The sequence below is a fragment of the Puma concolor genome, chromosome B4 (genome assembly GCF_028749965.1).
Source record: "Puma concolor isolate L17-30 chromosome B4, mPumCon1.1.hap2, whole genome shotgun sequence".
NCBI classification, from domain to species: Eukaryota; Metazoa; Chordata; class Mammalia; order Carnivora; family Felidae; genus Puma; species Puma concolor.
Genome location: NC_141673.1, coordinates 64,024,846 through 64,051,521, shown reverse-complemented (window position 1 = coordinate 64,051,521; position 26,676 = coordinate 64,024,846). Strand labels below are relative to the sequence as shown.

General features: G+C 51.6%; 2 protein-coding genes and 1 long non-coding RNA gene across 3 annotated transcripts; 1 reads left to right on the top strand and 2 right to left on the bottom strand.

The window, feature by feature from the left end:
* Positions 1 to 2,872: 2,872 nt before the first annotated feature.
* LOC147579158 (uncharacterized) lies at positions 2,873 to 10,285 on the bottom strand. The gene is made up of 3 exons (XR_015253619.1): positions 9,946 to 10,285; positions 6,436 to 6,609; positions 2,873 to 3,761 (listed from the first exon to the last, which is right to left on the bottom strand). It is a non-coding gene; the product is annotated as an uncharacterized LOC147579158 (long non-coding RNA).
* A 41-nt stretch (positions 10,286 to 10,326) lies between these two features.
* On the top strand, positions 10,327 to 15,517 carry LOC147579157 (keratin, type II microfibrillar, component 7C-like). Its single transcript, XM_086713324.1, has 6 exons — positions 10,327 to 10,451; positions 10,887 to 10,982; positions 11,603 to 11,728; positions 13,292 to 13,512; positions 14,475 to 14,506; positions 15,024 to 15,517. Exons 1-6 carry the CDS (start codon positions 10,449 to 10,451, stop codon positions 15,185 to 15,187), a joined length of 642 nt encoding a protein of 213 aa, XP_086569450.1. The 5' UTR covers positions 10,327 to 10,448; the 3' UTR covers positions 15,188 to 15,517.
* Positions 15,518 to 20,482: 4,965 nt separating this feature from the next.
* On the bottom strand, positions 20,483 to 26,011 carry LOC112867225 (keratin, type II cuticular Hb1). Its single transcript, XM_086713318.1, has 9 exons — positions 25,579 to 26,011; positions 24,626 to 24,834; positions 23,774 to 23,834; positions 22,924 to 23,019; positions 22,543 to 22,707; positions 22,151 to 22,276; positions 21,677 to 21,897; positions 21,381 to 21,412; positions 20,483 to 21,084 (listed from the first exon to the last, which is right to left on the bottom strand). The coding sequence occupies exons 1-9, from the start codon at positions 25,945 to 25,947 to the stop codon at positions 20,840 to 20,842; spliced, it is 1,524 nt and encodes a 507-aa protein (XP_086569444.1). The 5' UTR covers positions 25,948 to 26,011; the 3' UTR covers positions 20,483 to 20,839.
* Positions 26,012 to 26,676: the final 665 nt, after the last annotated feature.

The following is a 26,676-nucleotide window of genomic DNA, read 5'->3' as shown; positions in this document are numbered from 1 at the left end:
TTATTTTGAGAGAGGGAGGGAGACGGCGGGGGAGGGGGGAGAAAGTGAAAGGGCAGAGGGGGTGATAGAATTTTTAGCCGCTTCCATGCTCAGCGCGGAGCCCAGTGTGGAGCTCGATATCATGACCCCGGGAAAGAGGAGAAATGGCTGCAAAGTCTCCCAAGCCCGATCAGGTGACAAAATGGCCACTCCACGTGGCCGGGCCGCGTTTATAAAAGGGAGGGGCAGTGAAGGAGGGGTCAGAATCCTTCTCCTCTCCCTCTGGCCTTAACTCTTCTAGCCTAGCTCACCATAACCTGTGGATCATCTTGCTTTAGCTCCCCTAATGAGGTCCTCAAATCCAGCTCCTGCCTGATCACTTGAAGAGACAGTTCTGGCTACACCTTCACCTGCACCTTGGCCTGTGACCCTGCTGCATCACAGCTGTCCCCTGCCCTAACCACGTGCAGGAGGTGCTGGGGCTACAAGAATCGAGTCGGTGGGGGGGAAGGTCTGGCCTTGGGAACTTCTTCCTTCGTGAACCCACTTTGTGCTTTTATCAGCATTAGAGGCAGTGACAGGCAGACACAGGAAGGGGAGAGAAGCTGAAATATCAGCTAAGAGCCTCTCCCCATTGCCTTATGAACGTAAGATAGGGGCCCTATCCTTACTTCGTCCACCCACCCTGTGGACCTGTTCTGAGCGCTTAACTCTATTCCAAAATTATGCTAGCTACTAGGGGTGCAAAGAAATGACGTCACCTCTTCTCCACCGTTCACACGCATTGGTGCATGTCGCTAATTCCACCCACCGTCCTGGATCGAAGCTTGGGCAGTCAGTTTATTCTATTAGAGTAATAACAAAACCAAGCTCTTTAGAATGAGTAATGCTCATTTAAGTTAAGTACTATCAGAGATGTGGGTCAAAGGGATGTTTCAGACATCCTGGGGGCGGGGAGGTGATAGGTCATGTTGGGGTCCTCTCTGCTTCCTTCCACTACTAGCCAAATCTCTGATAATTTCTCTTGATCCAAACCCCTTTCCCTGTGGAGGTAGGAAGAGGAGGTCACTTTGGGGACCACTGCGGAGAATGAGCTTGTCAGAATCAAGCCGGTGAGTGGGTTTGCGTGCAGCAGCCCTCAGGGGCATCCAGTACTCCATCTGTCAGTTAATAAGCTCATATTTTATTTCTACCCATGGAAAGGCATTTTCTTCCTTATACCCTGGGAGACCCACAGGGCAGAGATTCTCTGGATCTTCCTTTACAGAGAGGCCCAGCGAGATAAAAGAATTCCCCAAAGTCACATACTACGTTTTGCTAGAGTGAGAGGGAGAGCTTAGTTCCCCAACCCTTGACTTCTGGATCTATGCCCATGACTGGCTCTGTAGGGTTGAAAATGGGATTGGAAATTTCCCAGGGTTGGCCTGGGGGAGGCAGAGTCCCCTGGAAAATCTCTGCAACAACTAGCCACTGCCTGTGCGTTGTTTCCAGGAGCTTAATTGTGCCTACGTGCGCAAGGGAGACCAGGAGGCCGATGCTGATGGCCTGGTGGAGGAGATCAGCTTCCAGAACACCGTAGGGGGGGAGGTGAGCACTGGCAGGGAGGACATTAGTCATCCATCTTCACTCTGTCCCAGGCCAGACTTTGAACAGAGGAAGCGGACAGAGGGGTCTGCAGGCATGAAGTCTTTGAAATGGTGGCTCTGTGTGTGTGTGTGTGTGTGTGTGTGTGTGTGTGTGTGTGAAGGGGGAATGTGAGCTCTGTTCTACCTGGCTCTCGATGGTACAGGTGATATGAATGGCTGTCGGCCCCACAGGAAATGAGAGTCACCGAAGCCCGCGTCTCAGACACCTCAGTCATCACCAAACTGGATAACAGCCGGGACCTGAACATGGGCTGCACTGTGACTGAGATCTAGGCTAACTCTGATGACATTGCTAGACACAGCCGGGCTGGGGCTGAGTCCTGGTGCTGCAGCAAGGTGAGGGGCATAGGACACCTGCCTCCTAGACATGGCAGTGGGAAGGATGCCAGGCATATATTAACAAAGCCTCTTTTGTCTGGGGATTCTGATCCCTAGAGATGGTAACAGAAGGGCACACAGCTCTGAGGTTTTAGTGGCTGGGCAGGACTAACATGTATGGTTGTGCAGGCTGAGCCCTGTACAACCTTCAACCATTTGTGGTGTCTGAATTGCTGGGACACCCCGTCCTGAGCCTCGGGAGAATCTCTGCTTCTCTTTAATATGGGGAGATGAAAGTCATGGTGATGTGGCGTGGGGAGACCCTGCCATGGAGGAGATTACTGCGCAGACCGCGTGATCCAGAGGCGGACTAATGAGGTTGAAATGCCAAGTTTCAGGTGTGGGTCATCTGCCCCCCACTTCCCGCCCCCCATCACATTTGGGGCAGTGAGTGCCCCAAATGGATCTCACCATTCAGGATCCAGCTCGTTTGCATGACAAATGTCCCTGGTTGTGGTCCCTCAGGGGGACTCTGTTAATGAAAGGGAGAGGCCTGTTCTTGGGGTGTTCCCAGCTGGGGGAGGGGAGAGACTGGTACATCCAGGAAATAGACCGAGACACCCAGGACCATAACCCACTTTGTTCTCTCCTGGCCCCCAGAACACCAAGCTGGAGGGACCCTCCCTGCCCTGAGGGGAGGCCAAGGAGAATACTTTTAGCTGAGGTCTACTGCCTCATTTCCAATACGCCTCTTGTATAATTTAGTTAGGGGCAATTGCTTGCGGGTAAATGTTTAACAACCAGCTCTCGGAAGGAAACAAAAGTCCCATTTACAGGGTTTGCCAGTTTCGGTGGTGTAAAATCTTCCGGCATGGCTGGCTGTGACTGCATTTAGGGTCGGCTAGAAATGTGTCAAACAGGCTCTGTGAACTGGTTCCAGAACACTGTTGGTTAGAAGGCAGGGTAAAAGGAGGCCTCACACTGAAAGGGCAAATAGAAAGATTCGGGGAGACTGGATTGTTCGTGATCGTGTAGCCCGTCAGTGTGGGTGGGGAGGCAGCCTGGAGCTGGACTCCTGGGCAGGTGGAGGGATCTCTGTGTCCTGCTGCATTTGGCGGGTCCCACTTCCCAGAGGAGTCTGGGAGAGCCTGACCCATATGTTCTTTTGGAACCGGGTTGGGGAGACGCTGAGCCTTTGGGGGGTCTGCACCCCAGATCTTCTTTTCTGACCTGGGAAAACTTGAATGATTCCTTTGGTGACTGGGTTCAGAGCTGGTGACCACGTTACTTCTGGGACCACTGTCGGGAGCTAGTGCCCAGTCCTAACACTGACCTTGGGTCACGAGGGGGATAACTCCTCATGCCATACCCATCGGAGTGGAAGTCTTACTTTCCCATTGTTGGGAGGCTCGCATTTTCTCCTTGTCCAAGCGCATGTGTCCACGTTCAAGATGTCAAATACTTCTCTGGACCAAAACAGGTGTTTCATCAGCTTGGTTGTCCCCAGGGAGGTCTTCCTGAAGTCAGTGACGGAAGACTAGATTAAGAAGGGATTGAGATTAAACCACCAGATGGACTCCCTTCCAGTAAAGGCTGGGACAGGCCACAGGGAGGCTCAGGTAGGCTTTATCCTTGGAGATGTGAATAAGCAAGAACCATCTCAGCCATCTGGGTGCTCTTGGCTGGTAGGGCGGGAGTTCTGGTCCCCACGCTGCTGTAGGTTCTGACTTGTTATCGTCCCTGTGCAGGTGTCAGCCGCTCTCAGGCGGAGTTGTAGGTGGGGGATGTCTCAGTCACCCATTTCTGTGGCATCAGATCCTGTAGGATGGAAGTTTGTGGCAGCAGGTTAAGAAGTGTGAAGCTGGCAGGGTTTGATGAAACACCGAGCCTCTGGCGCTCTCGTCCTCCCGAGGTTCCCAGCTGGCTCTCTCTCCAGCCTGGCCCTGGTGGTGGGGTGTAAACCCTTGATCTCACCCTGGCCCATCTTCCCTGCTGTCCACTTCTCATTTCTTGTTGTGTGGGACTCTCCCTCCTTGTCTCCTGCCTCCCTGAGGCTGAGAAAGGGTATCGGGAGGAGAGGCACAGGGATATATTCTGTTGGACGATTCTGGGCTGTCTGACCCATGAAGGGGACCGTCTCTCAGCCCCCACCCCTTAACCTTGCCCTTCCCTGAACTCTTGCTCTTCCCTTCCTTTCCTGAATCTTCCTTCCCTCCTTGCTGTCGGTGCTTAAGATAAAGTCACATAGTTCCTGTCATGCTTTCGATCTTTCTGTCCATTATTTCAGTCCTAGGAAGGGTGGGTGGGATCTCCGGGTGGGGGGAAGGCATTCAATGTGGTGGGGGCTGCCAAGGCCAGGCCAGCTATTTATTTGATTGAGTGTCAAGGCTGGGGACATTGAGGAGGGGTGTTCTGATGGTTCTGGGCTCCCTGAGGGAGTGCTTCAGTGCCAGGAAGCTTTTGGCCCAGTGTTGGCTCGTAGCAGACACTCAGCCATGTCAAGAGGATAAATGAATTCATCTCTAAGGTTTCCAGTTTCCCACAGGGCATCTTCACTTGAATATTGCCCTGATATTTGGAATTCAAAATGCCTTAAAATCAGTTTGTCAGTTCCCCCTGAACTGATGCCCCTCCATCAGCTTTCCCTCTTTCTGCCAGCTCCTCCTAATATCTCTAGCTTAAAACTCTTTCATACCTACTTTCCCCACCCAACGAGTCACAGAATCCTGCCTATTTTTTTCCATTGAAAAATGCTACCAGGACCTTCTTTTCTGGCAAAATGTCAGACTAGGAACTCTGAAACATCCTTCTGCCATTAGTCACCTAAAATTGTGGAAAATATACTTAAAACTACATTTTAATGCATCATTGAGCTAGCAAGACGGTATGGAAAATTGTCAAGAAGAACAAAACGAGAAATTCTTGGATCTAAAAGTGTGGGAATGGACGTGAAAAATTCAACGAAGGGGCTTGGCCAAAGACTGACGATGTCAGAGGGTAGGGTTGGTGTCTTGAAGACAGGAGAAGAAGTTTTCTAATCCAAACAACAGTGAGAAAATATTGAAGAAAAAGTAACAGAGCCTCAGAGACCTAGAATCATCTAGCATATGTACGCTTGGGGTTCCAGAAGGTGAAGAGTGAGAGTGATGTGGAAAAGTGTTTGAAGGAGTACCCTCCCATATTTCGTGAAAAACATCAGTTTACCGAGCCAAGAATGCTTGTGGTGCCCAAGAATACTGGCTGCTTAAAGCAAAAATAGTGATATTGCTTGTAACGTCTGTAGAAGTAAAAGATCTGGCAAGTGACACAGACGATGGGGAGGCGGGTCACCGAATTGCACTGTTTGTCGTGTGTGCACTTGTCGGTTGCCAAGTGGGGAGCAACACAGTATTAACTCCAAATAGACTTTGATAACTAAGGGAGTATGTATAGCATTAGCTCTAGAACAATCACTAAAAACAAACATTTATTATGATAAAGTAAACCAAAAGATTTCGACAGGATAAATGATATCAAATATTTAAAAGTTATTTGATGAACTCCAAAGAAAGCAGAAAGGAACAACAGAGGAACAACAACAACAACAAAAACCCCACGTGAGACAAATGAGAAACAAAGAACAAGATGGCTGACTCAAATCCAATCATATATAATTACGTTCATTGTTCCTGGAAAGAACTAATCCTTCAATAACAAGAAGACAAACAATTCAGTTAAAATGGGTGAAAGACTTCAATCGGCCCTTTACAAAAGAAGATGTATTAAGGGCCAAGAAGCACGTGGGAACTTACTGATCATTATTAGTCATCAGGGAAACCTACTCTGGGAAAAACTCAACACCCACTGGAAGGCTAACATTCAAGAGGCTGACGATTCCAAGTGGGGGGCGGCTGGAGCTTTCATGGAGCGTAAAATGGTCTAGTCACCTTGGAAAACAGTTTGGCAATTTCTTATCAGGCTGAACATACGCTACCAAATGACAAAGCAAGTGCACTTTTGGATATTTATTCAAAAGAAATGAAAAGCAGGTTGAAATAGAGACTGGTACATGACTTTCATATGACCTTTATTTATTAAAGCCCCCAACTGGAAACAGCCCAAATGTTTTCAACAGGTGAATGGACAAACTGAGATATAATTGTACAACCAAATATCACCTAACAACACAAAGGAATGAACTGCTGATTCATAAAATGACATGGATGAGCCTTAAAAACATGCTGAGTGAAGGGGCCCCTGGGGAGCACAGTTGGTTAAGCGTCTGACTCTTGATTTCAGCTCAGGTCATGATCTTGCCCCGCACGTTCGAGCCCCGCATCAGGCTCTGCACTGCACTGACAGTGCAGAGCCTGCTTGGGATTCTCTCTTTCCCCTCTCTCTCTGCATGCCCCCTCCCCCTGACATTGCTCTCTTGCTCAAAATAAATAAATACATTTGAAAAGATTTAAAAAACCATGCTGAGTGAAAAAATCAGACACAAAAGAGCACATACCGAATGCTTCTATTCATATGAAATTCCAAAAGTGGCAATACTAATCTACAGAAATTAGATCAGTGCTGGTCTGGGAATTGGACTGCAGAGGAGCATGAGGGAACTTTCTGAGATGATGCATATGTTCCGTATCTTCATTCAGTGGTGGTTAAGTGGGGCATGCATCTGATGCATCTGCCAAAACCTGTTGAACTGCATGCTTCACATGTGTGCATTTTATTGTAGGTATATTTTATCTTAATAAAATTAATAAAATAATGACTTAAAAACCCAGTCTAATACATATGGGAGAAACCTATACCTACAGAAATATAAACATTATGTGAAATGCAAGATAACAAAGCAGCTCTAACTAAATGAAGAGCTATGTCAGATTCATAGATGGGAAGTTTTATTATCATAACGATATTAATTCTCCTTAAACTGATATACAGAGTCAATGCAACTATGATCAAATTCCAAATAAGGGTTTACATAAGTCTTAACAAGTTGATTCTAAAATTTATGGTGAAGAGTAACAATCAAGAATAGTCAAGGTGCTATATAAGAATACACGGCGGGGGGTGGGGGGAGTGTAGGTGGCTCAGTTGGTTGAGCCTCGGACTTTGGCTCAGGTCACGATCTCATTGTTTGTGGGTTTGAGCCCCGTATTGGGCTCTATGCTGACAGCTCGGAGCCTGGAGCCTGCTTCAGATTCTGTGTCTCCCCCTCTCTCTCTGCCCCTCCTCCACTCATGCTGTGTCTCTCTCTCTCTCTCAAAAATAAATAAAAATTAAAAAAAAAAGAATACATGGGATAAAAAAGAGCATTTGAATGGGTATTTGCCCTTTCAGAGGTAGTTATAAAGCTATTAATTCAGTGTAATATCCACTTAAGAAGAGACAAATTGACCAATGAAACAAACTAGAGAGCCCCTAAATTGACGTATATTTTATATATATATATAGTAACAATATATATAATGACATATATATTATACATATATATTATATACACATTAGATGTGTTTTATGCATAATATTTTTATTATAATATGTAATACAATATACTTTATATAAAGCATGAATATATTAACAACATATATATGTGTTATGTGTAATGTACATAATATATGTCAATTTAGGGGTTCTCTAGTTTGTTTCATTGATCAGTTTGTCTATTCTTGTATGTAAATATTATATAAATATAGTAACTATATATAAATATATAACTGAAGTTATATGTAATATATAAAGTTATATATATAGCTAGATCTGTATCTTTGATATGCCACAGTAGTGATATTGCAGATCAGTAGTAAAGAAGGGACTATGGCAAAAAAAGTGAAACTGGATTCTTGCCTTCTATTATACACAAAATCAATTCCAAGCAAACTATAATTATAAATGTCAAATGCAAAACTTTAAAATCTTTAGAAGAAAACATTAGTGAATGTCTTTCTTTTTTTAAATTTATTTAGAGAGACAGAGAGTGTGTGTGGGCAAGCTCTAGCAGGGGAGAGGGGTGGAGGAAGAAAGAGAGAGAATCCCAAGCAGGCTCCGTGCTTGAGTGTAGGGCCTGATGCAGAGCTTGATCCCACGACCCTGGGATCATGACCTGAGCCTAAATCAAGAGTTGGATGCTCAAATGACTGAGCCACCCAGGCGTCCCTCTCTTTCTGACGTTGGTATAAATAAGGATTTTTACGCAAGGCATGATGAATGCTTAATCTGAAAGAAGAGATGGGTAAATTAGACACTAAAATTAAGAACTTTTATTTATCAAAATATTCACAAAGTGAAAAGACAAGCCATAAATTTGAAGGTGATATTTGTGATACACATAAGTGACAGAGTATAATATCTAGAATTATAAATTTATATAGAAATATAAAAAACACTTAGCATCTAGTAAGAATAAAGCAAACAACCCAACAACAAAAAAATGGGCAAAAGGAAATCCATACAGGTAATAAACACTTAAAGAGATACTCAGCCTCAATAGAAATCACGAAAATGCAAAGTAAGATCAAAAATAAGACTGATTATATCATTTCATTATTGAAAATCAGATGCGTCAGAGAAGATACGAATCTTTTATGTATTGCTGATCAAAGTATAAGTCTTTATTATATGACTTTGGCAAATAACTTTTGTGTTGTAATATTCACTATTTGATTCAGAAATACCAGTCCTAGATGTGTATCACAGAAAAATCCTCACACACATCCATCGGGGACACTTAGAAAAATGTTCGTAGCACCAACTTTGTAAGAGAAAACAGAACAAAACAATAGTAGAGTTATATAAAGTGGTTATATAAAGTGTCGTGTATTCACGTAATAGAATACTATGAATCCTAGTGAAGGACCCTTAGTTCTACAATATTAGAAAAAAAAAAAAAAGCAAGTCCTTTTGTAAGTGATATACTGAAAAAACCCCAAACCCCAAACCCAACCAAACAAGAAAAACTAAATAATAATAATAATAATGTTTACAGGTACGTGCATGCATGTAATCAAACTAGAAGAAAAGAAAACAAGGGAATGATGAGAAATTCAAGGAAGGCCCTCCCCCCCCCCCCCCCCCCCAGATCAAGAAGCAGAAACAGGCTGGGGAGGTAGTGTGTAGGCATGTGTAAATTATTAGGGACGTTTGGTTCTTGTGCCTATAAGTGGCTTCATGGGTATTTCATTTTCATTATATTAAATACACAATAAAATCAACACCCTATTTATAAGAAGTGAAGTCTCAACATAAGGTCCTGTTGAAAACCTAAAGATAAAACATAAAGCCATACAAAGCGAAAGAACGTGTGCAGGTGAGTGGTTCGAGAGTCAGAACGCACCGCGCGTAGTAGGAGTGAGCAATTCTTCACGAAACTTATTTCCCTTTAGGTGCGTGAGCATGGAGGTAGGTACGGATTCACGATATAAAATCCGTTTCTTATTTTGAGCTGTGGTTAAACAAGAGTTTGACTGTCAGCCCAAACATCCTCCTGCCAAAGTACGACAGCGGAAACGTACCTACAGGTTCACACCGGCATTGTTTGTTAGCACAAAAACAAAGGTGCACAGATGTATACCCGCAGGGGACTGGAGAGAGAATCACACACTGGGATACTACGCAGCAGTGACAAACGAACCAAGCTGTACGCACCAAAAGCTCACATACAGAATGTCGGGGAGGGAAAAGCAAGTCATAAAAACAAGGTAATCCTATTTTTGTAAAGCTTAATGTTAGGCAAAACTGAACAAATGCGGAGGGACTCATGCACACCGGAGGCTAAAGAAAAGCAAAGGAACGCTCACTACAAACCCCAGGAGAGTGGTTACTTTGGAGATGGGATAGGGTCAGGGACCGAAGATGCTATGATCAGGAAGGGTCCCACGTGGGGCTTCGAAGGTACTGATGGAAGGTACACAAGGATCTGTTTTTATTACTGTTGCCATTTAAATCATTAAATGTAGGTTATATGCACACATTCTTTTGCACGTATGAGAAGTTTATAAAACAGAAAGAAAATGCTGACCAGCGTGTGCTGTCTGGTCCCTGGTTCCTCCTGCAGTTTAGAGGCTCGATCCTGTCCCAGATGCCTACCTAGTCTTGGCACTGGAACCCCAGACCCAGTCTCTTTCCCTCCTGTCTGCCTTCCCTCTGCTTCCAGACGGGCCTTCCTAAACTGCATCGCACACCAGGGTGGTGGTCTGCTCAAGCACCTTCTGTGGCTCCCCATTTCTCACCCCAAAAGCCCAAACTCCTTGGCTCTGCACATTTCCCCCACCTGAAGGATCCTTCCTTCCCTCTCCTCCTCTTTCCTTCAAGGCCCATTCCAGGCCAGGGCCCTCCACTCTCCCACCTGGGCTGACAGAACAGCCCCTTCCGGCCCCTGTCAGAACTCTGCAAGGTGAGGTCACAAAGCCCCCTGGGAAGGAGCAGCTTTGTCCCCAGAGGCGAGGATTCTGGGAGCTCCCTGGGCTGGAGCTGGGCTTAGGTGCGCTCCGGAGGCTTGGAGAGACGACAGCTCTTTTCATCATGGTGAGACTTGTCTATGTGGCACATTGGGTCACATGGGATGAGGGGGTCTTGGACTCTGCCCAGATGTGTTGGACCTAGCCAGGCACAAGCTTGTCTGCTGTGTCTACAGCTTTTGGGAAGGGGACCCGGAAAGGGTGGCCTGTGGGAGTCTGTTCATATCCATTTCCCATACCCCCTCTGCCCTGGAAAGCAATTTGCACTGGGTTTGGCGTGAACAGTTCCTGTTGTCTGGGTTGAAGAGTGTGTGCGACTTTAATGTTCCTCAGGGTGTAGAGCAAAGAACATGCACTTAAGACGCAGTCTAGCTCAGCTCGACTGGCAGGGTCACTCATGTCCCACTGGGTCCCTACTTCCTCGGACAGTAGATGTAATGAGCTTCAGCTTGCCCAAGGAAGGATAAGGGAGACAGTAACACCCACCTGGCCTACTTCACAGGTGGTCTTGAGCCCAGGTGAGATGGTGGAGCTAGAAGACCTTGAAGAGAATAAGGCCCTGTGCGTCAGTTACCGAGCCCAGGCGGTTTATGGGCTGGTATGTGAGGACAGGTGCAGAAAAGGGAAAAGGCCCCCTGATTTTGTCCCTTCTAGATAGCTCTCCGCATAGTGGCCTTGGGTTTAGCGAAGGAGCTGGAATCTGGATCCCTGTCGCTGATTAGTAGCATTCATCAAGTTAAAGGAGTTTCTTTATATTCAGAGATTTTCGAAAGTACTTTTAAATTAGGAATCACTGCTGGATCTTTAAAAATGGTGTTTGTATTAATTGCCATGATCCTATGTGAATGACCATAACTGATTTGCTAGAGTCTAACTACCCCTGTTGCCTGGGATAAACCCTATGTGATCTCAGTCCAATGACTTGACAGATTATCGGCCTGCGTTGTTCTTTGTGCCATCCCTTCGACATTACCTTTGGCATCTCTAGACCCGATAGAGCATCCGCCAGTGTGCCCGTCAACCCTCGGCAATAGGAAAGACGATCATCCCCATTTTCCAGACAGAGAAACAGAGGCCCAGAGTAGTCAGATGACCTGCTCATGAGGGAAGGTGGAGGGGTTGGTCCTGGAGCTGTCTTGCGGGCTTCGGTTGAGTGCCCTTGTTGGCTGTCCTCCTCGCCCTGACCCTCCCCCGTTCTGTGCTGCCTCTGCCCCACAGTGCGAGGAGGTACAGGCGACCATGCAGAAACACACGCAGGGCCTGCGACACAGCAAGGAGGAGCTGAACAGGCTTAACCAGGCCATCCAGCGGCTGACTGTGGAGGTGAACAGTGCTAAGAGTCAGGTGAGGGGTGGGGGTGGCGGGGGGTGGGGGGGTGGGGGTGGCGCACTGGAGTGATGAACGGTGGGAGGGTGTCCATTATCTATGACAGCTCGACTAGTCGTCCCCCTCCTCTGGAGTAGATGGGTAGAGTTTCTCTTTGTGAGTGTCCGAACAAACGGAAGTGTGGCTTTACACGTGTACATCACGCTGCCTTTGCCTGGGACTCTGTAGTAGTTCATGTGGGCACGTAACTGACCCGTAGGTAAAATACGTATAAATCTGTACGCTTGTTTGCCTATCAGTTTTCATGCGCACGTGCGATTTTGTATCTGCATGCTTTGTTTGTCCTACATAGCATTAAACTTGAGCCCTTCTTTGGGAATCGCAAGACGTTCCGTAGAAATCCGGCTTTCTGGGTTCTCTTTAAATAATGCACGGAGTTGGCAACATTCTGCTAGGGAAGGGAGGCTTCTGTCTTCTCTGTCGCCTTCACACAAGGCCGTGCTCCTTTTGTGTGCATCGACCCCACCACCCTGAGCTGCGTCCTTTGATGCAGAGGCAGAGGGCTCTTGCCATTTTGTCATCATCTTGGCTGGTGCTGTTATTATCCTTGTGGAAGGCAAAAGGCACCAACACCCGCGTCTCTAAATTAGAGATGTGAGAGGCTGAAACCGTGAAAGAGGTCCTGGTGATTGTGGGAGACGGACAATGTGCGGATTTCTTTCTGGAACTGGATACTATTGCTAGAGGGTTAACATTTGGCCTTCACCTTGGGATGCTTCCAGCCAGGCCTCTGGAGGCATTTGGGTTTGCAGCTAGGCTTAGGAAAGAGAGGTTCCCACGTGGATGTCTTCTTTCTTCCGACTTCTCTGCCTCTCAGTCTCCCCTCCCTCCTCCCAGCTGCCCTGTCACGCCCCCTGGGCTCATACTTTACCTGCAGAGGGAAGGGGTTCTGCTCCCTGTTTCCCCTGCTTTCTGTGGATACAAGTGTCTGAGGCTCTGAGGGGTCCTCCCGTCTTCAGGAACTGATGACTGTGAGGAGGGACAAGCTGTTCAGGTTCAAGGGGGTGGCACAGTGAATGGATGGGCCTGTCATGGTTCAGTCTGCCACCGGCCTCTGCTGTTCTGATCACAGTCCCCCAATCCCCCACCCCCAGTTTCCTAAGCAGCAAGCAAAGCTCATCAAGGCCAGCGTTTATTATTGTTCTATTTCTGCAGAGACTACGGAGGCTGGTTTCTGGTGAGGAAAGGATATCCTTCCTGTTAGTTTCCCTGATGAAATAATAAAGCTAGCATTATGTGCTCAGGAGCATTGGATGCTTCCTGGATCCTAGCTCCTTTGAGAAGAGTTACCATATTCGACGTGAAAGGCTCTGTCTCAGCCATCTCGGATGGCTGGTCCCAAGTCTCCACACTGGGAGCTGGGCAGACACAGACACATTTTTTGGAACAGGAAGGCCCATTCCATACAGTGATCTCTAATCCCTCATTGGCCCTCTGGCCTCCAAGAAGGGTCTGGATCTTTGATGGGGGAGGGGGTGGGGGCCAAGGATGTCCTGTCCGTGCTCTTGCCTTCGCCCCCAGCCCTGTGAACTAGACAGAGCCAGGGAGCCACGAGCTCTGCAGGAGGAGAGTGCCTCAGATAGTGCCCAGGGCAAGCTGGCCTGGCTGGAGGCCGCCCTGCAGCGAGCCAAGCAGGACATGGCCCGGCAGCTGCGGGAGTACCAGGAGCTCATGATCGTGAAGCTGGGCCTGGACTTCGAGATCGCCACCTACCGCAAGCTGCTGGAGGACGAGGAGAGCAGGTGGGGGCTGGGCGGTGCTTTGGGTGTGGCCACGGCGAGGAGTGCAGGGGCCCAGGGAGGTCACCATCTGGGTCCTCACCAGCTGGGGAGGGGGGGGGGTGGTGGGGAGAGAAGACCTGGGGATCCAGGGCCTTGTTCTCCTGGAGCCAATTTCTCCCCACCAGCTTAAGGCCCTTTAGGGATGGGCACCTGGGATGGGCCGACACATGGTCACACACCCCCAAGGGCAGAGAGCAGGGGCCAGTCTGTCCAGTGAGGCAGCTGCAAGGACCAAGGCCTAGCCAGGGGCAATAATGTCTCCAGTTTGGAGTGCCTTCTCAGTTCTGCCCTTCTTGCCCCGAAGGCAGGGTTTATGGGAACCGGCAGGGCCTGGCTTGTAACCTCAGACTGCAGTAGAGACCCAAGGGCTGCTAGCTCCAGCTGGGTACCCCAGGCTGAGGGGAGGGACAGGGAACCCGCCATGCAACAGGCATGCAGCATTTATTATCTTTCAACCCCACAAGACCCCTGGGAGGGAGGTGCTGTCATCCCCGTTTTACAGATGGGGAAACTGAGTCTCAGGGTAAAGGACCACGTCAAGGACACACAGGTAGAAAGCGACTGGGTGTGGCTTGACCAATAGTCTTCAGATGATTGAGCTATCTCCTCTATAGTGTCCTTTAAAATGTTCCCTTCATGGTCTCCCCTTTTAGGCTAAGTTTAGGCCAAAGAAAGCGTCGTTAGCCTTCTCCCTCCTCCAAGAGGTCATCGATAAAATCGGACTATCTGAATTTAAGGAGGAAAGATCGAGTTTAAGCTCCAGAGGAGTCTGATGCAAAAGGGCTGTGGAGATCTGAGAGAACCAGGGGCATGTACATCTCTCTGCCCGTCCGGGGAGGGCCAGGAAAGTTTTGTTTTGGAGAATGGGGATTACTATACCCAGGAGGAATGTTCACTCACCTGCTTCCTCCTTCTCTCCGCAGGCTTGGTCTGGGATTTGGGGCAGGAAGCTTCAGTAAGTAAATAATAGACATAGCTTGGGTTAGAGGAGTTCAATCTTATCCCCCACACCCCTTTGTGTGCATTCTCTTGGGAAGGGATTTGGGATTTGGCATCTGCTTCCTCTGTGTGTCTCCCTTTTGTGGGGGGCTGTTTATTCTCTCGGGGGTGATTCTTTGTGTGTGTTGAAGGGGGAGCTCTTGTGGTCTGTTCTTTGGGGGCAGGTTCTGTTGGTTTGCCCTGGGGTGAGGGAGGGTGTTCTTGTGGGTCTGTCCTTGTGGAAGAGACTGTTTGATTCTCACGTGGGGAGAACCTGAGTGTCCGAGTTCAGGGAGGGGGGCCTTCTGGAGTCTGTTTCTTGGAGGAAGGGGTCTGCACCAAGACCCCTTGGTCTTTGGGGAGTTTGCACCTCTGACTCCTGGAGAGGAGGAGGGTCTTTGAGGCTACTCTCTGGGAGAGGAGTCTGTATGTCTGTCTCCTGGGGGCGGAGCGGGAGAAGACGGCTTCTCCTCTGACAGCCGCGCTTTGCTCAGCCCTGGGCAGCGGGCTGGGCTCAGCCTCTGGCCCGGCCAACCTGCTGCCTCCCCGAGCGGGCTCCGGCGCCCTGGACACGAGCGCCCCTGGCGGCGGCTGCGCGCTCTGCGGCTCCCCCGGACGCTTCGGGGGCTTTGGCTGCAGCGGTGCCCGCAGATGTTGAACCTTCCTGCCATGCTCTGGAGAAAAAGAACCCTAGCTTCTGCCCCAAGGACTTGACCCTCTGTCTCAGACGCCCCCTCCCACGGAGCTAGCCGTCACCTCATCTTTCCCTCTTGCCTGCCCCCACCCCGGAGCGTAAAGTCTTGGAATCTAGTTTACCGGACGGTGACTGCCCGGTTTCCAGGGTGAAGATAGCCCGGATGCTGAGCCACTGAGGAGGCCGTGTGGCTTACCTGGACCCAGCACCCTGTCCCTCTGACCTGCCCCCACCCCTTCACTCTTATTTTCCTAGGACTCCTCCTTTGCAATAAAAGTTCTTCAGTGGACTGAGCCCCTGGGCTGTTTGTGCCTGGATTCCTCAAGCTAGGTACAGAGCCAAGACGAAGCTGGCTGGATTTGGGGGTAGGGAAGCTGGCTGGATTTGGGGGTAGGGGAGAAAAGGAGCGAACACTACCAGGAAGCAGCCCTCCCCTTGCGGAGTGTGGGTCCACATGACTTCAGTTTATGGTGATGTCACTGAACCAGGATCCTGAGGTTGGTGGTGGTGGTGGGTTGACAGAGGACTCTTGGGGAAAGTGAAAGAAGGGGTTCATTCCTCCTCAGACCTGCTTATTCCCCAGTCTGGGGCTCGCATTTCACCACGTCTGGTTGCTGAGCGCTGCCTTCATTCATCCAGTCACTCGCCCTACAGACACTTACCGAATGGCTTCTGAGGGTCAGGTGCAGTATTGAGTGAGCCAGGCACTCTGGCTCTGGCCCTGCACAGGACGTTCTGGTGGGGAGGCAGGCCCAAACCAGCCCCAAAGAGAATGGAGGAGGTGGGGATGAGGGCAAATCACCCTCTGCCGGCCTGGCAGGGGCACTTGAGGACAGGCTCCGGGGAAGACGGCCCTCGAAGATTCTGGCGGGGGGATATGAACACAGCTGGGTGGCCCAGGCCTGGGTTCTAGTTTAACAAATGACCCGATGGTGGGCTGGGAGAGCACGTCTTTGGAAGCAGATGGAGCTTCTGGCTCTGCCTCTATTTCCAGGTCTATGGTGTTGTTTGCTGTGGGTTTTTACAAGGCAACTGGACTTTGAGGGGCAGAAGATAGGCCAGTTTGCGGGGGGTGGTGGGTGGCCAGAGAAAGGCTGGATCTCTGGGCTCTCTCTTTGCCACACAGGCCCGAGAGAAGCTTCCACTCGGTGAACTCACAGTCTTTTCTATTGCACAAAGGGTTACATCATCAACACATGCGGGGAACAATGGTTCCTGCTTTCTATGTCCCTGGGTGGGGTTAAGGTGCGTCATTGGCCAGAGGCCTTGGCTTTACCTTTTAAGGTACACTATGTCTGCTGTGTTCTCCTGGGTCCCTGCCCAGAAAACAGGTATCCGAAAAGGCCCCCTTCCTGGGTAAACAGAACTGTATCATGCAAGAGGAATGAGACCGAAACTTGGCATAAGGACCGCCACGCAGCAGGGGGGCAGGGGACACGGACCCAATGGACGCACACATCAGCCCCATTTGGCCAATTCTGACTGACACCAACTGTATAAACAAACGTTCTTACCGACACTCTCAGTGCAAAGCAGCTGAGAGCCGAGCTGCCCCTTTGCGAGATTTTGCGGTTGGGCTCCAGATTCCCTGCATTTTGCTAAGAAGGTAATGACGTTCTGTGATCTTCAAGGTCAGGTTTTGCCAGCTCCTGCTGTGCTGATAATGTCAAGGAAAGGACTTGGAGGGAGGCGCCAAGGGAACTCTCACCTGGAGTCGTTGGCTGGGTTTATGGTGAGTGTTCTGCGGCCCACACCACGGAGGGCTGGCTGTTCACGTTTTCCCGTTTCGAATCCTAAGCCTGACGTCAGTCCAGATCCCATGGGCTGCTGGGTCAGGCTTGCGTGTCTTGCGTGGGCCACCAGCCATGTTTGTGGTTTGGGGACCGATTCTCTGAGTGGCTTCCCTGGCCACGGGCCACATTCCAGCCTGGGGTGGGAGAGAACTGTGTGGTGCATTTATAGAGAGTCTTACCAGCCTATTTACAAGCTTTGTTAGTCAAGGTGACTTCTGAAGGGAGGTGGGTGTCGACCAGTTAAGACATCACTTCTCAGCAGAACGGGACCACTAGGGGGTCAGCCTTCTTCTGCTCCGGCCTGCCTCATACTTGATAGCACTTAGACGTGACAGATGTGACTTAGATGTTGGCATCTCTATATAAGCCCCTCAGAGCCAGTGACTGTCTTGTCAACCCATCTCTAGGGCCTGCCATGCAGTGGATATGAACGGATGAACGGGTGAACGGGTAGAGTGAGGCTCTGTGGTCCTGTGTGGTCAGCTCTGGCCTTGGACGCATTGGGTCATTCTTCCACCATTAACCTGTCTCACCCCATGGAAACCCCTCAGGAGTCTCTGGATGAGTCTACACACAATCCTTCCTGATGAAATCCCAGCTGCAATGTATCAACCAGGCCAGCCTGGAGTAAGGAAGGAAGGGTCTGGATTCTGTTCCCAATCTTGCTGTTACCCTGGCCCAAACACTGCCTGTTTCTGAGTCTCAGTCCTGCCCTTCCCAGATCTAACTGGTGAAGATTCATCTGTCCCTTTTCATTTTCCTCCTTACCGAACCTCTCTGCACCATAGTTGACCAGTAAAACGAGAATAGTCCCTGTCACAGAATTGTGTGAAAAATATATTACTATATGCAAAGTCCTTAAAACATAGTAAGAGTTACATAAATGCAATGAATATCTCAGGTACTGGAGTCTTGGGAAAGGCTTTGAGCACCTTTAACAGAAGGCTCTACAAGTCTAAGGCCAGCTGGTCTCCTGCTGCCCCAGCTGGAGCTAGAGTGTCTACAGGGCAGGAGGGGAAATAGGGAACCCTACGGGTTAGAGCTGGGGCTCCCTGGCCAGAGGGCACTTCCCCAGGATGACACCCAGTGGCACCTACCCTCACCACTTCTGCCTTAGCCCGGTTCTCCGCCTCCTCCCCCATCAGCACATGAGTCCACCTGTCACTCACACTGTGGTACCCACAGAGCTCCCCCCTTCAGCATGGACATACAGGCATGTGCACATTCACACATGCAATCACACATGTAGAAATGCTCACAGTCTCTCTCACACACACACACAGGTGCTTCCACACAGATGCCCGGAGATGTGCACGTACCCGGATGCGATCATATTGTTCTACTGACAGAGAGCTGCCTACAGACAGTGAACTCTGCAGAAAGAAGGTATAGCCAGCACGCACACCGCACGGCTACATGGCATCTGGGGTCCCCACCTCCCCCCGCCTCTAGCTCCTAGTCCTGTCCCACCTCCCCTGAGGACCAATGGAGCTTTTACATCGGTAAGGGGCCTCAGCAGCCATCTGGTCCAAACATTTTGTGTCACTAGTGAATACACTGAGGCCCAGAGAGGGGAGGTAACTTGCCACAGGTCACACAGCGAGGCGTTCCGTTTTTGTCACCGTTCTGCATCAGGAGTATTTATGTACTTGATTCATTCACTCTTGCTCCGCTTCCTGAGCCTTTCCAGGAGTGGGAACTGGAAGGAAGCTGAGAGTAAGTAAGGCCATCAGGGCCCGGCTGGGCTGATGAGACCAGTGCGATGGGAAGGGAGGGGTCGGTTGGCAGAGATGAGAAGTTCATTGGGTAGTTTCTGAACTGGGGAGGGATGGAGTGATGGAGCTGGGGTTTGGGCCTCAGGTCTGGACTCCTGATGGCCTGCTTCTGAGCTGTGTGGTGTCACAGCACAGAGAGCTGGTTAGAACAACTGCATGGTCTGGAACTCTCCCAGGGTCCTGGCCTGCTCAGAATTCCATCAGGAGGGGAGAGGGGACATACTAGTGGGGGGGGGGCCTTGGATTGATCCTCTACCTTAAAAGAGCCTGGTCTTTTCAGACCACTTGCTTCTGGGCTCTTAATATTATTTATTTCTATTGCCCTGAAGGATGGGGGTGGGTTTAGATTTCTGCTATAGTTTTCCGGGCCTGGAAGTTTAGAGATTTGCCCTGCTGTACATATATGTATTCAGGGACTTGCCTTCGCCATAGCAAGATGGAGGGGCCATCTCCTTACTTTCTTTGCTACTTGTAAGATCCTCATAGTGTCACGGGGGAAACAGTTCTCTGCACGTAGGAGCTCAATGGCCCTGGAATACGTGGAGATTTCTCTCTCTATTTGCTGTCTCTGATCACACAGCTAAGTGTAATATGAGGGAAATGTAATCTGTTTATTTATTTATTTATTGTTAAAAATTTTTAAAGATATTTATTCACTTTTTTAATGAAAAAACTTTTTTAAATGTTTATTTTTGAGATAGAGAGACTGAGCATGGCAGGGGAGGGGCAGAGAAGGAGATACAGAATCCGAAGTGGGTTCCAGGGTCTGAGCTGTCAACACCGAGCCTGACGTGGGGCTTGAACTCACGGAGTGTGAGATCGTGACCCGAGCCCAAGTTGGACACTTGATCAACTGAGCCCCCCAGGCACCCCTGTAATCATTTACAGATGGGCACAGGAGGCTGGCCATAGCCCTGGTCCTTGGAATGATTTCCACTTTATATTCTGCAAGAGAATAGGGCTCATGACAAGCGCATGTCATGATTCTTTTGCAGCAGGCACCGTCTGCACACGTTATGTATGAAATGCCTAGTCCTCCCATCTACCCATGAGGTAGGCGCGCTTTTATCTTTCTCACTCTAGAGATGTGGCAACTGAGGCACAGAGAGGGTGAGGAAATTAACCAAGGTCACTCAGCCAGGAAGGAGCAGAGCCCCATTTTGGACCCAAGTCATCTGGCTCCAGAGTCTATGTCCTTACCTCTGTGCCACCTCATTGTCTTGCTACGTGCTGTTTTCTATCCTGGAGGTAATTTATCAGCTCTGGCAGGTCTCCAGACCCCAAAAGGACTCCATTCAAAAAGCAAAAAGTAGCCACATCAAAGGTTTTTTGAAAGTTTAAGTCATGTTCATATAGTTACCCTTTAAGGAATTCTAATAAATTGCTCGGGCATGAGTCTTCCCCAGCAAAGCAGTGAGTGATGTTTCCTTAAGTTTTGAGTGACTGATGAATCTAATTCTCGTTATCCATCAGTTGACAGATATGCACAGGGATGTTTTCTGGGAGGCAACCGTGTGTTAGTGAAATGACCACTAAAGGTGCACGCGGGGTTCAAACACCGGCTGGACCATGGAAGCTTGTGGGGCCCTGCCCCGGTTACTGACCCCAGACTAGACCTTTTTCTGTTCCACGTGACTTTGGGGACTCTCCCAAACCCTGACCCTTGAGGATAACAGAGGTGCAGACAAGGCTCAAAGGTGGCTACATTGATTTATTGGAAACACAGATCAAGAGAGATGAACATGACAGAGGTGGAAGGGGAGTGGTTGGGGGTGGGATATGGCCATCAGCCCCATGACAGCCTAGGGTAGGACCTTGTCCTGGCCCTCTGGGCCCCTCAACCCCCTTCGTATGGGCGTCAAGGGGACTTTTTAGGGGCAGCCTCTCCCAGCACGGGGCAGCAGAGCCGAGGAAGAGGGGATCACACATAGACATGAGAGGCCTGGAGTGGGACAGACCTTTCAAAGTGCCAGAGAGGTAATTGAGAGCTTGCTCCATGGGGAGGCTGGGTGGGAGAGACCCCAGGCCCGAGGCGTGAGTTCGGCCGCCTAACATTTGCGGCAGCTGCTGGCGCAGGACCCCACGCCGCAGGAGCTGATGCCGCAGGAGCCCACACCGCCGGTGCCCAGGCCACAAGACGTGATGGAGTTGCAGGGGCCGCAGGGCGCGCACATTCCGGTGCTCACCGCCAGGTTCCCGCTGCAGGGGGCGCTGCACGCGCTGCCGGTCACCGGCCGCGAGCCGGACACGCAGAGGTCCCCGCAGACGACCCCGCCCCGGGAGCTGCTGACGCCTGCAAAACCCAAAGGCTCATCAGAATTCTGGGGTGGGGGGGGGGGCGAGCCATCAGCCTCCCAGATGATGCAGATCCCCGGGCCCTGAGCACTGTGTATTAAAGTCAGGAGAATCTTTACTTACAATGCTAGGCCCAAAGCTGTGGTCTTTCCTGCTCTCTGACCCCCAATCCCTCCTGCTGTGATGCCAGCCCAATTTATGATATTTAGCTTTCAGTGGAACCCCACCCTCCAGACTCTGCTACCCCTTATAGGAAGGGAATAAATCCATCCACACAGGGGCTGTGTTACTCACAGACATTCACGGCCCCAACGCCTTCACATAGTCTAGAGGGAAGAAGAAAAAGGCAACATGAGTGACTCATCCAGAGTTTCGGATAGAGTTCCCCCACACCTTGGGACAGGGTCCACAAGTGGTCAGCGTGGAAGCAGAGGGTCTGAGGGAAGAGCCCTCCCAAACCACCCCCGTCCCCAAAGTGATGAATAAGAGGTTTTCCTAGACCGCTGGCCATTGCTGAGACAGAAGAAAGGATGGAGTCTATTCAAGGGGCAGGAATGGGCAACTCAGAGCCAGGCTGGGTTGGGCCTCACCTCTGCTCCTCGCCCTCCAGCAGCCGCCTGTAGGTGGCGATCTCGATGTCCAGGCCCAGCTTGGAGTTCATCACCTCCTGGTACTCCTTGACCAGGCAGGCCATGTCCTGCTTGGCCTTCTGCAGGGCGGCCTCCAGCTCGGCCAGCTTGCAGCGGGCGTCGCTCAGGGCCGCCTCGCCCTGCTGTTCAGACTGGGTCACCGCGGTCTCCAGCTTGGTGTTCTGGGGCCCAGGAGAGAACAAAGTGGGTTATGGTCCTGGGTGTCTCGGTCCGTTTCCCTCATGTGTCCAGTCTCTCCCCTCCCGCAGCTGGGGACACCCCAAGAACAGGCCTCTCCCCTTCATTAACGGAGTCCCCCTGAGGGACCACAACCAGGGACATGAGTTCTGCAAATGGGCTGGATCATGAATGGTGAGAGCCAGTCGGGGCACACACTGCCTGTGTGGCCCTGGGGAGGCCCCAGGCGACCCGTACCTGACACTTGGCATTCTCGACCTCGGCGGTCAGCCTCTGGATCATGCGGTTCAGCTCGTTGATCTCCTCCTTGGTGCGGCGCAGGGTCTCCCCGTGCCGGATCACCGTGGCCTTCATCTCCTCGCACTGGGGGGAAAGCAGAGGTGCTCCTGAGGCTCAGGATGGAGGTTCCCACCCATTCAGACACCACAGATGGTTGGGAGGTTGTACAGTGCTCAGCCTGTGCAACTATACATGGCAGCCCTGCCCAACAACTATAACCTAAGAGCTCTCTGCCCTTCTGTCACCATCCTTAGGGATCAGAAACCCCATACAGAAGAGGCCTTGTTAAGTGTATACCGGGCTTCCCCCGTGCTGTCATGTCTAAGAGACAGGTGTCCTGTGCCCCTCACCTTGCTGCGGTACCAGGACTCAGCCTCAGCCCGGCTGCGGCTGGCGATGTCGTCGTACTGAGCCTTGATCTCGGCCACAATGCAGTCCATGTTCAGGTCCCGGCTGTTGTCCATCTTGACGATGACCGAGGTGTCTGAGATGTGGGCATTGAGAACGCGGATCTCCTGCAGATGGTGGGGAACGTGTTTACACCCCAGCCTCACCCACCACAGTGTGGACCCAGTCATCTCAGCCCTTACCTGGTCTCTACCCCAGCTCCCACTACAGCCTCATGGACTGCAGCCCCCACCCAACCCAAATCCATGGCCAACTCAGTCCCAGGCCCCAGCCCCCTCTTCTAGGCTGGCTGCTTCTTTTCGACCTGGACCACAGCCCCTCACCTCCTCATACAGGCGCCGCAGGAAGTTGATCTCCTCGATCAGGGCTTCCGCGTTGGCCTCCAGATCTGACTTGCGGAGGTAGGCACAGTCCACATCCTGGAAAAATGGGGTGTCTGTGAGCTCAGAGGACCCCGGTGCTCACTACCCCAAACACTCCCCTCTCTTCTCTCCCATTCGTGGAGGCCAAGGGAAAGGACTCCCACTGTTCTCTTCCCATGCCGTTGCCATACTTTCTGACCCGCCTGGGGTGGGCTTTGCAACCTCCTGCCCTTCTGAGAACAAACCCCTTTGTGCCTGAGATGGGCCGCCAGCCTTTCTCTCCTCTTATGGTCCCAGCTCTGCTTCTTACCCTCCCTATCCCAACAAGCCTGCCAGACTGACTCCCTGCTCGCCACCTCGACCCCTCCCTGTCCCCTGGCAGTCCTCCAAGACCACCTGGTCACTCCGGGTTCAGCTCCATCCTCCCCAATACCCGGGGACTGGGCCCCTCCTGTTGGTCAGACTTGCCCCAGTGCTAGACAGGACGCTGTCCCTCAACAGAGAGACTGGAGCTGCCCTGCCTCCATGGGGTCCCCGCCAGAAACCACAAGGTCTAAAGCACAGTGGGACATCCGCCGGTCAGCCCAGCCATCCCTCGCCCCAGGGCAGGGTGCTAATGCACAGTCCAAGGTTCTTGCCCTTCATCGGCGACCTGAATGAGCCTTCCATGACCTGACCCCTGGGATTTCCCAGCCCGATTGGGCCAGGTCGTGTACCCCACGCGGAGGTTGAGACCCTCTGGGTCTCCCCAGGAAGAGTCTGTCATTCCGAGATCCCTGGTGTCTGTGCTTCCGGATCCCACGTCACTCACCTTCTTCAGAGCCACAAATTCATTCTCAGCTGTTGCTCTCAGAGAGACTTCCTCCTCATACCTGAGGCAGAAGAGGGCAGAGAGGGAGGTCAGGGAAGGGCAGGTCTCACCAGAGGCCGTCTCCCTTTCACATCAGTGGAGGGGGCAGTATTAGTGAGCTCCCAAGAGCTGGAACGCAGCAATTCCGCTGTCTCTGTTCTGTGTGGTTAGATCTGGAACGGGTCTAGGATCCTGTCTCGACTTTAAATTGAGGGGTCCAGAGAGCTAAGGTGTGGGACCTCTCAGCCCCGTTCCCACAGCTGCCGTGAGGTCACCTTAGGAGGCACATAAGGACTCAACCCCCGGCCCCATGCTAGGAGAGGACAGTGTCACCTCTGGGGCAAGGCAGCCCCAGCCTCCCCTCATCTGGCTGTCCAACCTGGCTCAGGTGTGGGGGCCTATGACACCCATCCCCCATCGGCACTCAGCACCCCAGGCAGTGGCACACCCGGGGCCCCGGGGCCTGTGAGCCCCGAACCACCAGACGCTCAGGTGCTACGGGTGGGAAAACTGAGAGGTCAGTCAGCAGGAGGCAGCCAGGGAGCCTGCAGAAGCCTCCTCCCCACGGGGCCTGGGGGACAGCCTCGGAGAAGGGAAGGCTGAGTAGGGGACAGAGAGGTCTCCTGGGGGCATCCCGGCCCCACCCTGAGGCAGGCATCTGGGCAAGAGTGGCGCAGCTGAGATGGCCCTGCCGCGCAAGTCCCCGGCCTGCATGGCCCCTCGTCCTTCTGGAAAATTCTTCTCAAGTCTAACCCAACGGGCTCTAAGCCAAGTCCATTTCCTGTGCCCAGCGTCACTCCGGGCCGCACTCACTTCTTCTTGTAGCCCTCCAGCACCTCCTGCACGTGGTTGAGCTCCGAGGCCAGCCTCCCGCTGTCGGCCTCCACGCACTCGGCCTCCCGCCTCAGCGTCTCGATGTAGCCCTCGAACAGGGGCTCCAGGTTGCTCTCGCAGCACTTGCGGTTCTGGTAGAACTGCCACTTGGTCTCCAGAAGCTTGTTCTGCTGCTCCAGGAAGCGCACCTGCATTCAGGGTGTGGGGGAGGGGTCAGACGGCTCTTGGTGTCCCGAAGCCAATTTGGGGTGGGGCTGGGGTGATTGCTTTAGGGGCAAACTCCCAACCCTGGAGCTCGGCAGACATTGGCAGAGATGGGCAGTGGGAGACAAGGTGACTCCTGGATTTCCCTCCTGTGATCTCTGTCTGGATTTTCTCACTCAGGGATGGGAGCAAGGGGCTGGGCAAGGTCAGCGTCTGCTCTCAGGTAAAGTGAGTTCTCCAGACCTGGTGAGTCCAGGTGGCATGTGTATTCTGGAGGCAGGTAGAGGTCTCCGGTTGGCCTCTGGCTCCCCCTGTCTCAGTGCCCAGCCTGAGTGCTGAGCATGGGTGGGCTACAGGAAGGGTGTGATCAAGGACAGCCACCCACTGGCTCACCCTGCGGGCCTCTTCCTATTTCTTGTGTCCATTTTGGTGTCTGTCTGTGTGCATGTTCTGCCCTCTTCCTCTGACAGGCCAGTTCCAAGCCTGTCCTTGTGTCTCCGTGGGGACCTGCCTGTCTGGACAGAGGTTGCATATAATGGCAACACTATCAAATCAGGAGCCTCTGCTCTGTATCCTGATGTCCTCGGTCCTCATGTGGCCTGGGTGTGTGTCCATTTCGTCCATCAGAGCGGGAGCTCACCTGGACCTCCTGTCTCCTGCCCCTGACTGTCTTCAGTGCCTAGCCCAGGACCCGAAGGCTCAGGAAGGGTGTGATCAAGGACACCCACCTTGTCGATGAAGGCAGCGAACCTGCTGTTGAGACACTTGATCTGCTCCTTCTCCTCGTGCTTCACGCACTGCGCATTGGGGTCGATCTCCAGGTTGAGGGGCGTGAGGAGGCTCTCGTTGACCGACACGCTGGTGATGCAGGGCGGGCTGGGGCCGCACACGCCGCCGGAGCGGTAGCCGAAGGTGCGGCCGCAGGAGCCGGCGCGGAAGCCGCCGCAGACGCTGTGGCTTCCGAAGCCGCCGGTGAGGCCGCGGTAGCAGGAGACGCCGCGGTAGGGGGCGGCGGTGATGCAGCAGCGGCCGGGCCGGGGCCCGCAGGCCGAGGCGCAGCTGAAGGTGCGGCCGCAGAATCCAGATCCGCAAGTCATGGTGCTCCTGGAGTCTTGGGTAGCAGAGTACAGGACCGAGGTCTGGAGTCTTGTGGAAACTCCAATGTGCTCCGTGAGGCACCTCAGTCCTATTTATGCTCAGATCTGAAGGGCTTGGCTGTGCATTTCAGTCAATTTGTGCTTTATGGGCTTGGGCGGTTAGTTGAGTCCAACCCCTCTTTAGCACATGCTTTCATGGTGGAGTGGCCCGCACCCTCCTCAGTGTATAGGATGCCAACCTCTGGGCTGTAGGGGGACTCAGTATGTTTCATCTTCAAAGTGCCCTGCCAGCAGTCTATGCACTCATCTGAGGAGATTGGGGAGAGAAGGGCAGGGCAGGAGAGGGAGGAAGGGGGCCAGGAGAGGAGAGGAGAAGCAAGGCCAGAGGCTGGGAGGTTCAGGGCACCTGTGTGTGTGTGTGTGTGTGTGTGTGTGTGTGTGTGTGTGTAGTGGGGTGGTCAGGAGGGGACTCAGGAAAGACTGAGGTGTTAACAAGTAACATCCAGAAGTTTCCATTCCAGTAGTGGCCATGGTGCTACTCTACCACAAATGTGCATTCCCCCCATCCCCAGACTGTCTAGCGGGCTGCTGAGATACATCCCATTTTTCCTGTCAAGACAGCAGCCAGCAGTTTATTAAATATGTGTGTGTTTTTTTTGTCTTTTTCAACTTTTATCATGAGAGTTTCTGAACATCTGGAAACGTTGAAAGCATAGCATAAAAACACCC

Bases quoted from the DNA above. Each gene is read 5' to 3' on its own strand.
- LOC147579157 (XM_086713324.1), top strand. The intron at 13,513-14,474 runs GTGGGGGCTGGG...TTCTCTCCGCAG, and splicing joins CTGGAGGACGAGGAGAGCAG to GCTTGGTCTGGGATTTGGGG. The intron at 14,507-15,023 runs GTAAGTAAATAA...CGCTTTGCTCAG, and splicing joins ATTTGGGGCAGGAAGCTTCA to CCCTGGGCAGCGGGCTGGGC.
- LOC112867225 (XM_086713318.1), bottom strand. From the start codon at position 25,947: ATGACTTGCGGATCTGGATTCTGCGGCCGCACCTTCAGCTGCGCCTCG. The intron at 23,020-23,773 runs GTGAGTGACGTG...CCATTTTTCCAG, and splicing joins AATTTGTGGCTCTGAAGAAG to GATGTGGACTGTGCCTACCT. The intron at 22,277-22,542 runs GTGAGGGGCACA...CTTTCCCCCCAG, and splicing joins AGTCCTGGTACCGCAGCAAG to TGCGAGGAGATGAAGGCCAC.